Source organism: Megascapheus bottae, chromosome 1 (genome assembly GCF_031878675.1).
Source record: "Megascapheus bottae isolate mThoBot1 chromosome 1, mThoBot2.hap1, whole genome shotgun sequence".
NCBI classification, from domain to species: Eukaryota; Metazoa; Chordata; class Mammalia; order Rodentia; family Geomyidae; genus Megascapheus; species Megascapheus bottae.
Genome location: NC_143509.1, coordinates 58,771,765 through 58,787,306, shown reverse-complemented (window position 1 = coordinate 58,787,306; position 15,542 = coordinate 58,771,765). Strand labels below are relative to the sequence as shown.

The 15,542-nt window shown below is 41.4% G+C and overlaps 1 protein-coding gene across 1 annotated transcript; it reads left to right on the top strand.

Moving 5' to 3' along the window:
• The first annotated feature begins 7,770 nt into the window (after window positions 1-7,770).
• Ndufb4 (NADH:ubiquinone oxidoreductase subunit B4) lies at window positions 7,771-14,475 on the top strand. The gene is made up of 3 exons (XM_090345594.1): window positions 7,771-8,034; window positions 12,552-12,698; window positions 14,356-14,475. The coding sequence occupies exons 1-3, from the start codon at window positions 7,855-7,857 to the stop codon at window positions 14,416-14,418; spliced, it is 390 nt and encodes a 129-aa protein (XP_090201720.1). The 5' UTR covers window positions 7,771-7,854; the 3' UTR covers window positions 14,419-14,475.
• Window positions 14,476-15,542: the final 1,067 nt, after the last annotated feature.

The window sequence follows — 15,542 nt, the reverse complement described above, 5'->3', positions numbered from 1 at the left end:
AAACTTCAACTAGTCAGATAGTACAGGTAACAGATGTGATGGAAGCAGAGAAGACTATTAGCCAGCTAGGGGACACAAGACAAAAGACGACATGTAAGTGTTAGAAATGTAAAGGGAAGTCAAATGGCCTTATAAACCAAGGGCCCTCAGGTTCACGTATTGACCTTGTTCTGCCGGGGGTGTTGAGAGGCCTGTGGAGGGGCCCCGCCTGTCTGGAGGGGACAGGGAGGAGAGAGATCTTTCCTACTGCCACAGACATAAGAATTTAGGGACCAAGAAGAGATATTTAAAAGACATTTCAGCAGCCACACAAAATCTTCAGTAAAAATCTACATTCTTGAACAATGCTTTGAACTTGAATTTTGCCCCGGTGGTGTGAGTGTGAGTGTGTGTGTGTGGGGGGGGGGGTGTTGGATATGGAGTATAATCTGGAGGTATGTGGGGGAGAGAGTAGAGGCAGAGTGACACAAGTAGACACATTTGATTAATATGCCCACTTAGAGGTGAGAAAAAGCAACTGTTCACTCATCACGTGCTGTACGGAGATGGATGGGACACTCCTGGTGTTGAGATTCAGGATGAACCAAGGCTGATGTGGCCTAGGTCTTCAAAGAGCCTACACTGTGGCCCAGGGGCCAAGAATTAGTTAAAAGGTAAATATGAGTGTGTATACATATAAATGCATATATATGTATATTAGGATTGTAATTAGTGTTATAAAGGAGTACTAAAGAGTCCTATGAAAATCTGTGGGGTGGTATGACCTCATGGGCTAGTTCAGGGGCTGTAGAACAGCACTAGGGATGATAACTAGAGGACAGTAGAGTGTAATGTTTAAAGCAGAGTGAAGAGTAGATGCAAAAGGCCTAGTAGGAGGAAGAAGCTGTTTAAGGTCAGTGGGCTGGAGCACAGACAATGCAGAACACGTGCCAAGCTGCCCACAGCGCTGTTATAAATCATGGAAAGGTTTAATTAGGAGCGATCAGAGCATGTTTATTTATAAAGGTAATTTTGGTTGACATACAGGAAAGAAGTGAGAACATGATCTGAGAAGATATAGGGGGCAAACCAGCCAGGGGGTTTTGAGTCTACAGAATAATTATTTCAGAGAAGAAAGCGTAAGTGAAAGGATAAACCTCATGGCATGCTAGATGGACAACTTGCAAGACAATGTTGCCTTCCATTTTGTAGAAAGCTTTCTTTACCTTTCAAGTACAAGCACGAGCTTATGTAAGTGACTTTAGTAATAAGAACAGATATAGGCTAACACCAGGATGAAAAGACTGTCTCTGAGAAAGAGAAATGCAAAATGTAATATTCATAAGCGTTTGGATATGTCTACATGACAGATGTGTTTCTAAGCATACTGTGTATTTTAGGCAGAAATCTTTTCTCCTCTGTTGGTTTGTGTATAGCACACTATATGGATGAATCAAGTGAGCCGTTACATATGAGCTATTTTGTCTTTATGATCAAAACAATTCATAGAAGTATGCACATTAAAATATTTCCATATCACCTTCAACTCACCCCTGGTACTCTCAACTTCCTTAAGGAAAAATTAACAAACCATAATTGCACCGAGAGATTATAATATGACTGTTAGAAAAAGATCAAGTAGATAAAAATGACTAAGAGAAGCAAACCAGACAATTACCAAGTTGAATCTAACCTTGAACTTGGTGAGTACAGACTATCTCTTTTTTTTCTTGTTGTCAGTCCTGGGCCTTGAACTCAGAGCCTGAGCACTTTTGGGCTTTCTCAAGGTTAGAGTGCTACCATTTGAGCCACGGCACCATTTCTGGCTTTTTTCTATGTATGTGGTACCGAGGAATCGAACCTGGGTCCTCATGCATGCTAGGAAAGAACTCTACCACTAGGCTAAACTCCCAGCCCCAGACTATCTTTTAAGATATAACTATATAACTTTTTAAATTCACATGTAACTATTATAAAATGGATTATACATGAGTACAAGGCAGTTCTCATTTTGTAATAAGTGTTTGAACAGAATGTGTGTAATTGGTGCATTTTTAAACCATAGAGTACAGAGTTAGACCATATTGTAAAACAAAAACCCCACCAAATGGTCAAGCCAAACACAAATAACAACAAAAAAACCCCACTGATTTTATACTAAGGACCAATAAAATACAAAGTTCTTCAACAAAGATGCAATTAAATTAGAAACCAACAAGGCTCATGGCATGGCTCAAGTTTTAGATTCCCTGCCTACTAAGGCAGGGCCAAAAAATAACAACAACAATAACAACAAATAATTAAATGAAGTATAGTTTAAAAATATCATTAGGGGGCCAGGAGTTTGGCCTAGTGGTAGAGTGCTTGCCTAGCTTGCACAAAGACCAGGGTTCAACTCTTCAGTACCACATACATAGAAAAAAGCCAGGATTGGTGCTGAGGCTCAAATGGTAGAGATCTAGTCTTGAGAAAAAGAACCCAAGGACAGTGCTCAGGCCCTGAGCTCAAGGCCCAGGACTGGCAAATTATATATCTATATCTATATCTATATCTATATCTATATCTATATCTATATATATCATTAGGAAAGGTAAAAATGTCTTGTCTTTGTGTGTGTGTTGGTCCTAGGGCTTGACCTTGGGACTTGGGTGCAGTCCTAGAGCTTTTATTTTTGCTCAAGGCTAGAACTCTACCTACCACTTGAGCCACAACTCCACTTCTAATTCTAACCAGAATTAACTTCCTATAAATAAGAGATAAGAGTCTCCAGTACTTTTCTGCCTAGGTTGGCAGCTCCCAACTAGAAAATGCATTCTTGAGCTGGGCATGGTGGCTCATGCCTGTAATCCTAGCTACTATGGAGGCTGAGATTTGAGGATCAAGGTTCAAAGCCAGCCCTGGCACAAAAGAACCTGAAACTCTTATCTCCAATTAACTTCTAGAAAATTGGAAGTGGGGCTTGGCTAGTGAGGGACAGTGCCTAGGCCAAGTTCAAGCCCCATGACCAACCCCACACACACAAAAATGCATTCTTAAGTTATATACCAGTTATAAAAATATTGAAAAATTCAAAATTATGTAATGATGAGAGTAGCAATAAAAAACTTGTGGAGATGTAACAAAATGAGATATTCAGAGGTATTAGCTTGCACTATATGCCGTAGAAATGAATGACAGCCGTTCAACTTGAGAAGCTACAAAAACTATGTAAAACTCAGCTGGGCGCAGTGGCTCATACCTGTAATCCTTGCTACTCAGGAGGCTGAGATCTGAGGATCAAGGTTCAAAGCCAGCCTGGGAACAAAAGGACCTGAGACATCTCCAATTAACCTTTAGAAAATGGGAAGTGAGGCTTGGCTCTGGGTCAGGAAAAGCTGAAAAGCTCAGGGACAACGCCCAGGCCAAGTTCAAGCCCCATGACCCACAAAACAAAACAAAACAAAAACTATGTAAAACTCAGAAAATGAGGAGAAAGTAAGTATAAAAGACGTTATTGATTAAAATTATTCACACAGTAAAATAAATGAAATTCCAATTAAAATCCAAGCAAGTTGGGGTTTTTTGTTTGTTTGTTTTGGTGCTGCTCCTGGGGCTTGAATTCAGATGCTGTTCCTGATCTTACTCTGTTGAAGGCTAGTGCTTTTCCACGTGAGCCACAGCTCCACTTCCAGCTGTTTGGATTGTTAAATGTAGATAAGCATTTCATAGACTTTCTGGCCTGGGCTGTCTGTGAACTGTGGACCCCAGATCTCAGCCTCCTGAGTAGTTATGCTTACAGGTGTGAGCCACCAGTAACCAGTTCAACAACTTGGTGTTCAGATGTTGACAATCTGATTTTGAAGTTCATTTGGAGAATCTAAAAATAAGGGCAAAAGTAATGTACAGTTATAGTGGCCAGAACAGTATAGAATTGATAAAGGAATAGACACATAAATCACTGGAACAGAGGGTTTAGAAGGAGACCCACATAAATAGCAAAGGGGCAAAGAAAATATACAATGCAGAAATAGTTTTTTCAAACAAATGAGACTAGAACAAGTAGATAGGCATTTTCAAACAAAAACCTTTATGTCCTTCACAAAAATCAGTTGAAAGACAGTGACATCTTATAAAAGTAAGCACAAGCCAGTCCCGGCACTAAAGTCAGTGATCTCCAATTGAACGCCAAAAAACTGGGAGTGGCGCTGTGGCTCAAGTAGTAGAGCACTAGCCTTCAGACTTTAGGATTGCCTGACCTACCTGTGTGGATCTTGGGGAAGCCTTGTTAATTCCCAACACACACACACAAATAATATATAATACATGTATATAATACATAATATATAATACATATATGTGTGTGTATATATATATATATATACATATATGGATCCTATCAGCAGATAGCCCAAAGCATAGGAATCATTACTTTAACACATCCAAAGATTTCAATTCATTTAAGTCTGTCTAGTCTGTCTCTGTCAGCTGGCTTGTAGTTATGTATTGCTTTTTTCCCCTTTCTTTTTAAGCTTCCTTCCTTTTTTTTAAAATATTTTTTATTGTATTTAATAAAAGGGTTACATGATATTTGCCAGACAGAAGGTGCATTACTTCATATACATTGATACCCTTCCACATGTCTTGGTCCCCATTACCCTCCCCCCCACCCCCCAGCTTCCTTTCTTTCTAAAGCAGTGCCTAAAACAAAAAGTTTTTGAAATTTTTATGGCTGAGTTAGGCCATGTCTCAAAAAATGTAACAAGTACAGGCTCTGAGTTCAAAACCTCAGTCCTGCCAAATATACACACACACAAACACACACACACACACACACACACACACACACACACACACACACACACACACACATATATAGTCTGTGTGGTCTTCAGAATTTTATATCCTGCTTCTTCTTTTCATAGTATTTTTTTTTTTTTTTTTTTTTTTTTGGTGCTAGTCCTTGGACTTTCTCAAGGCTAGAGCTCTACCACTTGAGCCTCAGTACCACTTCCGGCTTTTTTCTATTTATGTGGTACCGAGGAATCGAACCTGGGTCTTTGTGTATGCTAAGCAAGCACTCTACCACTAGGCCAAACTCCCGGCCCCCATAGTATTTTTTTTTGCCAATCCTGTGACTTGAACTTAGGACCTGGGTACTGTGCCTGAGCTTTTGTGCTAAAGGCTATTGTTTCACCACTTGAGACACTGCTCCACTTCTGACTTTTTGGTGTTTCACTGGAAACAAGCATCTCATGAATTTTCCTACCCCTGCTGGCTTCAAACTGCAATTCTTAGATGTTAAGAGTTCTGAGTTAGCTAGGTGCCTAGCTAATATTTTGTATTCGTAATAGTTTAAAATGCCACTGAACAAACCAGAACTCTTTTTCATGTGTTCCTTTAAAACAGAGTGATTTGTGCTAAATTTTTTTTTAATATTTCCTCAGCTTGCATTGTTATGAGTTCATCTTGCTCTGTATTCATTTGGACACTAAATGATTTCCACATCTAGTATCCTGTTCTGCCGCTTCTGGAAGGCAAAACACCCAGCCTTCATTTCTCCTCTATGCTCCCTGCTGAGCACAGAAGATTGACTGACTAGCGCACAGTATGTTTCCCACGGTGCTTCATAAATATTTGAAAACATTATTAAAATGTTGAATAAATTTGACAGCAGTGCTGCTTCTCATCCTTTCAAGTTGCCAGAACTTTCTGGGTCCCTTCTCTTGGCTGGCCACCATTTTCCCACATATCTACACATCTCCAGACAGTTCAGCCAAGCTGACACTGTCTTTGAATCTAGCTGGAGTTATGAACACACTGTTCACATTTTTCCTTCCTGAGTAGTATTGTATTGGTTCCCACTGTAAGTACCATGGAAGAGAATAGAAAAGGAATAGGCTGGACGCGATTGTCAACAGGCAAAGGCTGTTTTCTGAGGAACAGCGAGGGGGCACCGACCTTCCCACAGGATTGGAAATTGCGCTAGGGGCTAGATTTTGGGGTAGGCTTTTATAGGAAGCAAAAGATGGGTGCTGGTCTCTTGGAGGTCCAGGGCCATGTCCTTGGCCAGGCTCACAATGGAGTGTGGGGGCTATTATCCCCTGGGGACCAAGGTCAGAATGACCTGCCTACAAACAAGCACAGGAGTATGCACCTGGTGCTTTGCTTAACCCTGGGGAATAAGGCAGGACTCAATCCTTCACCACCCATCATGCCATACAACTTGATGTTGATTTCTTCTTTCCCTTTGGTGGTAGGAAGGGGAAGGGGAAGGAAAATAGGGATGGGAGGAAGGTGTAACCTTCTTTTCCTTGTTATAATGCGCCAGACATCGTGCTAATTTACTTTGTTTGAGGAGTTTTTATGTGGTCCAAGCTAGTCTTGAATTTTTAAAAATTAAATTATTTAGTTTGTCTGTCCTGGGACTTAAAACTCAGGGCCTGAGCACTGTCCCTGAACCTTTTTGTGCTCAAGGCTTGAGCTCTATCAAAAGGCCACTACTTTTTCTAAGTAGTTAACTGGAGATAAGAGTCTGTTGGACTTTGCTATCTTGGCTGGCTTCGAAATGGGATCCTCAGACCTTAGCCTTCTAAGTAGTGGAGCCTGGCTTGATCTTGAACTCTTGGTTCTCCTGTTTGTACATCCCAATTACTAGGATTATAGGCATCCACCATGTTTACCTGAGTAGATTTTTTTTTTTTTTACTAGTCCTGGGGCTTGTACTCAGGGCCTGAGCACGCTTTGGACTTTTTCAAGGCTAGAGCTCTACCACTTGAGCCATAGCACCACTTCCGGCTTTTTTCTATGTATGTGGTACTGAGGAATTGAACCCCGGTCTTCGAGCATGTTAGGCAAGCACTCAACCACTAGGTCAAACTCCTGGCCCTACTTGAGTAGTTTTGAACTTAAATGTCACAAAATCATCTCTTACAGCAAGACCCAGTGCCCTTTTGTGTTTTAGACACATCTGTAAATATGTCTTTCATTTTAGCTTTTCAAGTGGGCTAAGGATTTTAGGTAAGAAGTTTTAGCATTTTAATTAAGACATTGCTTCTTCAGGATTTCATTCAACATTTAAAAAAATTCTATGCTACAGTCAGGCAACTTCTTTTTTTGTTGTTGTTTATTTGTTTGCCAGTCCTGGGGCTTGAACTCAGGGCCTGAGCTCTGTCCTTGAGCTTTCTCAAGGTTAGAGCGCTACCAGCTGAGCCACAGCACCATTTCTGGCTTTTTTTTTTTTTTTTCCTATATATGTGGTACTGAGGAATTGAACCTGGATCTTCGTGCATGCTAGGCAAGCACTCTACCACTAGGCCAAATTTCCAGCCCAAGCAACTTCTATTAAAACATTTTGTCACTATGAAAAATAGATCTGATGAAACATACAGAAAAGCTAATTCTCTTTTTAGGGGATGGAAAATAATGTTTTGCAAAAACATATATACTTAACTGTTCATTTAAGCCACACAACTTTGCTAGGTGTGCACCATAGGGCCATAATATCCAGGATAAACAAAAAATATTAAATGACTTGTCCAAGCTCACAGTTTTGATAGATCCACACTAAACACTAGGACGCCAGAGCGAATCCATCTCCCGGCGTCCCACAGCTTCCCCACATAAGTTCTTAGAAGCAGCTGCAGAGGGACGCGCATGGGCGGGGCCTGGTAGAAGAGGCTAGGAGAGGGGGCTAAGCATGCGCATGCGCACATGACCGGGCCCCCGGCTAGCGCCAGGAGAAAGGTGGAGCCTGCGCCGGGTTTATTAAACTCCACCCCCTTCTCCCCTTCCTCCCACGCCCCGCTAAAGCGCAGGCGCGCTTCCTAAGGTTGAAGGTCAACCTGAAGAGGGCGGGACTTAGAGCCACGCAGGCGCTATTGTATCCCGGACGCCAAGATGGTGTTTTCCAAGTATAAGCCGGCACCCCTGGCGACCCTGCCGTCTACCCTCGACCCAGCCGAGTACGACATCTCCGCAGAAACTCGGAGGGCGCAAGCCGAGCGGCTGGCTTTACGATCCCAGCTTAAACTGCAGTATCTGCTTCAGTACAACGACCCCAAGCGTCGCGTGCTCATTGTGAGTGGGGCCGGCCGGGTGGGACCGTAGGCCGGGAGGATCTGGGGGGGTCTCGCCAGGCCGGGCGGCCGGGACGCGCTCGGGGGCCGCGCGGGGCCGAGGGAGTCGCCCTGGACCCCTCGAGGATACTCCGGGGGTCACCAGGCCTGGGGGCCGCCCCCCCCCCTCCGGTGCCCCGAGGGCCCGGGGAGCTGGGAGGACCGCCCCCGTCCTCCTCCCGTCCCCCCCGGTCCTCGGGCAGGCCCAGGGCAGGTCACTCGTTAGCTCTTGACCTTGGCTTCTCAGCCCGTGGTCGGTCAAGAGGCCTGGCTCCGAGTTGAGAGCCGACTGTCACTTCCCTGCCGGGCGATCTTGACAAAAGTTGCCCTGCAATGCCCAGGCTCATTCTAAGGCTTCTAATACGGTCCTTCCCGTCTTAAATGAGACGCCCGGCGGTCTGGCGAGGCCTGGCCCCCAGCCGCTGGGGCTCCCACCTCCCATTGGAGGTCTTGCAGGTCACGGCTCGGGGCCCCTGCTCCCTCCTGATGGCTCCCTCCTGATGGCTCTCTCCTGATGGCTCCCTCCTGATGGCTCCCTCCTGATGGCACTGTGACCGAGGACAGATTACTTGGACCCTCTGTATCATAATTACTAAGTGTTTACATGGAAATTATGTTCGGTTCTTCGTGGAGACCCAGGAGATTTAATGAGATGGCTCTAGATGATGTCTTCAGCAGTTACTATGTGGGTGATAAACTGATAATGACTATTTAGCAACTGTGCTTATTACGTTTTCTCTCCACCATCTGTGTCAATCTCTTTTTTAAAAAAGACATTACAGAAGTTGAGGCGATGTTCTGTATGAGTTTCTGAAATTGTAAGAATTGAAGGAAGGTTGCATTGTGCCTCAAACTACTAACCTTGTTTGAGTTTTTTTCTTTTCTTCAAACAGGGGTTGTCTAAACTGGCCTTCAACTCTTCCTTCTCCTGCTTCCACCGAACAAGTGCTGAGATTACAAGCATGTACCATGTCTTAACTGAGTCTGAACTAAAATGTCCTAAGTATTTAGAAAATAAACGTCTATTACTATTTCCGTTTTGTAGCTATGAAAAAAGGGAAGGACAAATAGGTTTTTTGTTGTTGTTGTTGTTGTTTTTTGCTATTCCTGGGCTGGAACTCAGGGCCTGACCACTGTCCTTGGGCTTTCTCAAGGCTAAAGCTCTACCACTTGAGCCACAGCACCACTTCCAGCTTTTTTCTATGTATGTGGTACAGAGGAGTCGAACCCCAGGTCTTCATGCATGCTGGGCAAGCAGTCTACCAGTAGGCCAAACTCCTGGTCCCGGGACAGATAGTTTTTATGGATTTGATAACCACTAGCAAATCATGGAGCTTAATTTGAATGCTGATCTTTAATCCACAGCATTTGATTTTACCTAGTTGGCTGTACTATCTCCATCCAGAACCTTGTTTACTTGGATAGGTGAATAGAAAGACAGAGCTGTTGTGCACATATACACATTACTGCCTTTGCTGTGCTAGATAGTAGGATGAGTAAAAACAAGGGAATGCCTGTTAAACCCAAGTTGCTTTGAAATACCAAGTCTTGTATTTTCCAACTCTGTGACTCAGGAGTATCTGTTTGCTTATTTGTAAAATAAAGGGTATAATACTTTTTCTTCTGTTAAATAAATGACTGTGTGTCATTAATACATTTAAATTCTCTAATAGTTAAGAATTGTGGATTTAGTCAGCAAATAATTGTCAAGGACATAATATTATGGGCCTATTTTAGATGCTGAGGGAACATTGGAGAGAAAAATATGGTAAAATCCCTGTCATTGTGGAACTTATTTCTAGTGAAGAAGACAATAAACAAGTTAAACTAGATCATTGGCCATATTAGTGATAAGTAGTTTTTTTTTTTTTAAATAAAAGGAAGGGAGAGAATCAGGAGTATATGTGTTTAGTAGGGTAAGCAACGCTTTGAATGTCATTTCAATGGAGATCTGGAAGGAGTGAGGTGAAAGAGCAGGGCTCATGTAGAAAAATAGCTACTGAAAGCATAAGTGCAAAGCCCTTAAGAAGGGGTGTTCTTAACTAATTCAGAAAATATTGAAGAGCTGGATGTGATGGCACGCACTTGTAATCCCAGCATTGGGGAGGCTGAGGCAGGGAGATTACAAGTTAAAGGCTAACCTGCACTACATAACCAGATCTCTCAAATACCAGCAGCAGGTCAAACCAAACCAAACCAAACCAGCAGAGACTATTGTAGCCAAAGTAGCAATAATGAGAACAGAGTGGGAGATCACACTAGGCTTTGAAGGTCATTGTGAGGACCTTGAGAATTGGTATTTATGTTTTAGTGAGATGTCTTTACTTGTTTACTTGAGAATTAGGTATGGGAGAGGTAGAAGAGCAGAATAAAATGAGATATTTTTAAATACAGTAATTGACTCCCTTCATCTGTAGCTGCTGGCATGGCAGTAATAGTGGAGATGGCATGAAGTCACTACTGGATGCTTGGAGTAGATTCAGCCAGGTTTGCTGGCAGACAAAAATGATATGTGAGCAGAAAGTTACACATCTAAACAATTAGATGAAGATGTCACTTACTAATACAGAGAAGAATTTGAGAGGAGAAAAGTATGGTGGTAGAATAGAATATTGGTCATTCCTTTTGTGATGGGACATTGTGAAATTGTGTGACTGGATGACATCATTAATGCAGTGAATATAGATGGCAAATGCTAGCAAGATGCAATAGTAAGAAACTGGGAAGATAGGAGGAAAAGAGAGATATGAAAATGATTGGCTACTTAGGAAAACCATGCAGGCATGAGTGCATGTTAAGTGTGGCTGATAATGCATTGGACATGGAGTGGTGTCATTTAAGAAAACCTGTTTCTACAGCACTCACTTGGGACACCTTAATTTTTCTTAATAGCAGTACTCCACTCCCTGAAACCTGGTAAAGGGGTTATTGGCATTTTTATGAAAGGAAGTGTCTTGATATAGCTCCATATCAGATGAGATATAGAGAGGTGGTAGTGTGTTTGTGGTGTGATAATATTAGTTTTTAGAGCAGCAGAAGGTATTTTTGGAATCTTGAGTCTAATAGTGAATGTTTACATCCTTGAGGAATTTTAACCCAACTGAAAGGAAAGGGAGTTTTTTCACCCTAAGGTTTCTTTTGAGCTCCAGCTGATTATCTCATGATAAAATTGCTATGATTTGGGTTGAAATGTAACGGTGGAAGATTCAGTTAACTTATTGTAGTCCTGACTTTTAGACATTGGTAAGGAATGTGCATTTTATATTTTTAAATCCTATGGGTGATTTTATTGGATTGGTTTTTTCTTTTGTTCTCTTAATCTGTCAGTTATTTGGGGAGAATAACTTTGTAAAATCACTTGAAAATTCGGGTATGTGTTTGGGGTATATTCACTTTTCTTAGGATGTTATTCTGGTCTAAACATATTAAACTGAGCAATGACTTTTAACCCTTAACCAGAGAAGGCGATTGTTTTCTTTAACAATGTTGATCTTTCTACAAAACTTTTAGTACATTTCATAAAATATACTAACTTTGCTTTTAGAATAGCTGCAAAGTCAGCTTTAGAAACTAATATTTCAGGACTATAGTTATACTTCAGTGACGAGGACATGCATGCCTAACACCAAAACAATACATAAAAAGTAATAACTCAATATACTTCTGCTTTTATCTTCCTGCAACTATGGAAAGACTAACGTTTAGGATTGCATTAGGAAAGGTCATGGACTGAAATCCAAAGTTTTGTAGAACATGTGAAATCCCTTTTGCTCCCAAGGGTGCTACTGAGTGATTTTGGTGGTTACATTTCATAAAAGATAAGGAAGATAAAACCATTTAGAAAAACAGATGCAAATATTAAATGATTCTCATACCTGTTAGTTCCAGCATCTGAGGAGGTGGACTCTAGAAGGATACGGGTTCAAGATCCCTTTTGTTGTGGACAAAAGTTAGTGAGACCCCGTCTCATCTTTGTTACCCCAGCTCTGTGTAGAGTGTAAGTAGGAGAACTGTAATTCAGACTGGCTTATACAAAAACGTGAGGTCCTATCCCCAAAAATAATGAATGGGGAGATGTGGGTCAAATGGTGGAGTGCCTGGCTAGCAAGCATAAGGCACTTGAGTTTAAACCCCTGAAGTATGGTGAGGGGTGGGAGTAGGTAGAGGGGGTAGGGGATGGGGGATAGAGTTAAGTAGGAAAGGTGGCTTCTCTGCTAGCTTAAAAGGTTAGGATTCTTAATATCATGCATAATTAGAAAGTTGAAGGGTGGTTAGAGTTTTTTTAAATTCTAAAGGATTTGAACAGTCATTCGATTTTTTTTTTTTTTAAATAGTAGCAATGAGAGATCAGCCCTGAAGCTATTTAGAAATATTCACGTGGGGAACAAAGTGTCTCTGTGCTCCTTCACAAAAATCCTGATGAATTTGTTTCTGGATGTATCCCTAAGGTCTCTTGCTCTTTGTTTCCATTCATTTTAGGAAGACCCTGCCTTGATCCGCTGGACCAATGCTCGAACAGCAAACATCTATCCCAATTTCAGACCCACTCTCAGGAACTCACTGACAGGAGCTTTGTTTGGAATTGGGCCCCTTGTCTTCTTGTACTATGTTTTAACCTATGAGAGGGTAAGTTCTGAGACACCATGGTTAGCCTTGCTCTGGCCCAGTCCCTTTTAGCCACCCATAACTGTTTGTCTTGGAATTTGCCACCAGTGCCACTCTCACCTCAACTCTGAACTCTTCCTTTCCTTTCTCTCTGTTTTAGCTTTATTTCTTTTCAGTCAGCTTTCAAACAGGACCTTTTCAGTTTGGTGTTTGGTTTTATTGCTCTGTTGTTTCCACTTGTATGGAAATATATTTGATTAAAAATCATGGTAGTCCCTGGGTCGTTCATATTTAACTTAATGATTGCTTTAGATTTAAAGTAAGAAAACATTCAGTTTAAATTTCTAAGACTTGAAGCTAGCTTATGAATATTTTCCTGGTATGTTTTTCAAATATAAGAAATTATACTGTGATTATTAAGTCAAACAATACTGAATTATCTATCTATTTATTTATTTTTGCTAGCCCTAGGCTTGAACTCAGGTTCTGAGCACTGTTCTTGAGCTTTCTCAGAGCTAGCAATCTACCACTTGAGCCACAGTACAACTTCTGGCTTTTTCTATGTATGTGGTATCATGGAACCAAACCCAGGGCTTTGTGCATGCTAGACAAGCACTCCTACCACTAGGCCACAAACCTGGCCTTACGGAAATATTTTTAAAATTAACTTTTTTGTTATTACAAGATGCTATAGAAACTAAACATTTTTATTATGGTTCACCTTTAGATTATCTGATCAAATTTTTTTATTTAGTTTTCTGTGTTCATTTGTTTTAAAAAGAGATACTTGGAAATGGCCCTGTGGCTCAAGTGGTAGAGCACTAGCCTTAAGCTGAAGAGCTCAGGGACAATGCTCAGGCCCAAGTTCAAGCCCCATCACCGACCAAAAAAAAGCTTTCTAAAAAGATACTTGGGGCCGGGAGTTTGGCCTAGTGGTAGAGTGCTTGCCTAGCATGCACGAGGACCTGGGTTCGATTTTTCGCTACCACATACATAGAAAGGAAAAAGCCGGAAGTGGTGCTGAGGCTCAAGTGGTAGAGCTCTAGCCTTGAGAAAGTCCAAGAACAGTGCTCAGGCCCTGAGCTCAAGCCCAGGACTGGCAAAAATAAAGTAAAATAAAGAGATGCTTACTGGGTCAAGTAGGATGATCCTGTTTTTTACATGAATTCTAGATGTGTTAGTCACATTTTATAAATAAATGTTAAAGCATGTGGATGCCCCTTTGATAGAGAAGGGAAAGCAGCCAGGGAGTTTCTGCAGCCAGAGGCTGGGGTATACTGTAACATGGAAGGTCCAGCTTAGCTGTGAAGAGACCACTTCACTTCCTGAGCTAGGTCCTCAGGCCTGAACTGTTTAGCCCAGAGTACTCTTACTACATTTGTCTTAAGCTGACCAGTCTACTCTTCTATTAGACCCATCTTTTCCAGAAGATGTTTGTATTTTGTTCTGTTTTGTGGGGTAATTTATTTCCAGTTACTAAAATATAGATAAGGTACTTTGGGATAGGAGCATTTTCTTACTGTCTCTTTAGTTCTGGTTCTACTTTTTCATATATGTTGGGATCATAATTGAGTTTGGAGTGTTTTATTCTTATTTTTGGAGTTATACCATGGGTTGTGCCAGATTACATTGTTACTAATATATCTTCTTCTTCTTGTTGTTTAATGTGCCTATATAGGACAGAAAGGAAAAACTTATCCGAGAGGGAAAATTGGATCGAACATTTAACATCTCCTCTTAGGCCTCACAAGAAATCCTGTTTGAGTTCCTGTTAAATAAATCATCTATTAATCATGAAGTAGTTTGTTTTTCTTATTCCTTACTTCAGCATTAAGATATATTAATGTGTCTGGTCATCACATTGATGATCAGTATTCCTAAACATTTGTTTATTTGTTGGTTGTGGGACTTGAACTCTGGGCCTGGGTGCTATCCCTGAGCTCTTCAGCTCAAGGCTAGTGCTCTACCACTGAGCTACAATGCTGTTTCCAGTTTTCTGGTAGTTAATTGGAGATAGGAGTCTCAAGGACTTTATTGCCTGGGATGCCTTTGAACCACAATCCTCAAATCTCAGCCTCCTGAGTAGCTGCCAGTGCCTGGAAGTATTCCTAGATATTGTAAAGTCTTTTATTTTTTCCTTTTTTCTTTTTTTTTGGTGATGGTACTGGGGCTTTAACTGGGTCCTGTGCTCTGTTCCTTAGCTTACTAACTAGTACAAGCCTTTTGGTGGTTAATTGGAGCTAAGAGACTTTCATAGACTTTCCTGCCTGGGTTGGCACAGAACTGGGTCTCAGCCTTCTTAGTAGCTGTGATTTCAGGTATGAGTTGCCAGTGCCTAGTGAGCCCCTCTTTTCTTAGAGCTCAGTTTAATGAAGAAAACTTGGTGTTTATTCATTTAATCAGTCAGTTAAATGAGTGTTAATGATGAACCTGGCATTGTGCTGAGACTGTCAGTAAGCTAGACCTCGTATGCATGTTGACTGATGGCTGTTTATTGAGCAAAAATATTTTATGTGCTGATTGTGTGTCTGCTACTATGTCATACCTAAGTATTTGTCTGGCTTCAGACACATTAATAACCACAGCAGAATTAACATTCTGAGGAATACAACAGATTCAGGAAAGAGATGTTATGACAAGCAATACCTTCCATTTGAGAAGTTTAGGGGAGATGGTACCTGACTTTGTCCCTGAACTTCACAAAGCTGACCCAATAAATGATCCTAAAAGGCAAGGCACGTGGGCTTGCCTGGCGTGGAGGATTTGAGTGTTTAGAAGTGTAATGATTACAAGTATTGGCCTTGGTAGTCAGATCTGGGCTAGAAGGCTAGCTTGCATTTAGCAGTTAGCATTAGACCCTGTCTC

Excerpts from the sequence above, each read along its gene's own strand:
- Ndufb4 (XM_090345594.1), top strand. The coding sequence starts at position 7,855 with ATGGTGTTTTCCAAGTATAAGCCGGCACCCCTGGCGACCCTGCCGTCT. Across the intron at positions 8,035-12,551 it reads CCAAGCGTCGCGTGCTCATT|GAAGACCCTGCCTTGATCCG; the intron begins GTGAGTGGGGCC and ends CATTCATTTTAG. Across the intron at positions 12,699-14,355 it reads ATGTTTTAACCTATGAGAGG|GACAGAAAGGAAAAACTTAT; the intron begins GTAAGTTCTGAG and ends GTGCCTATATAG.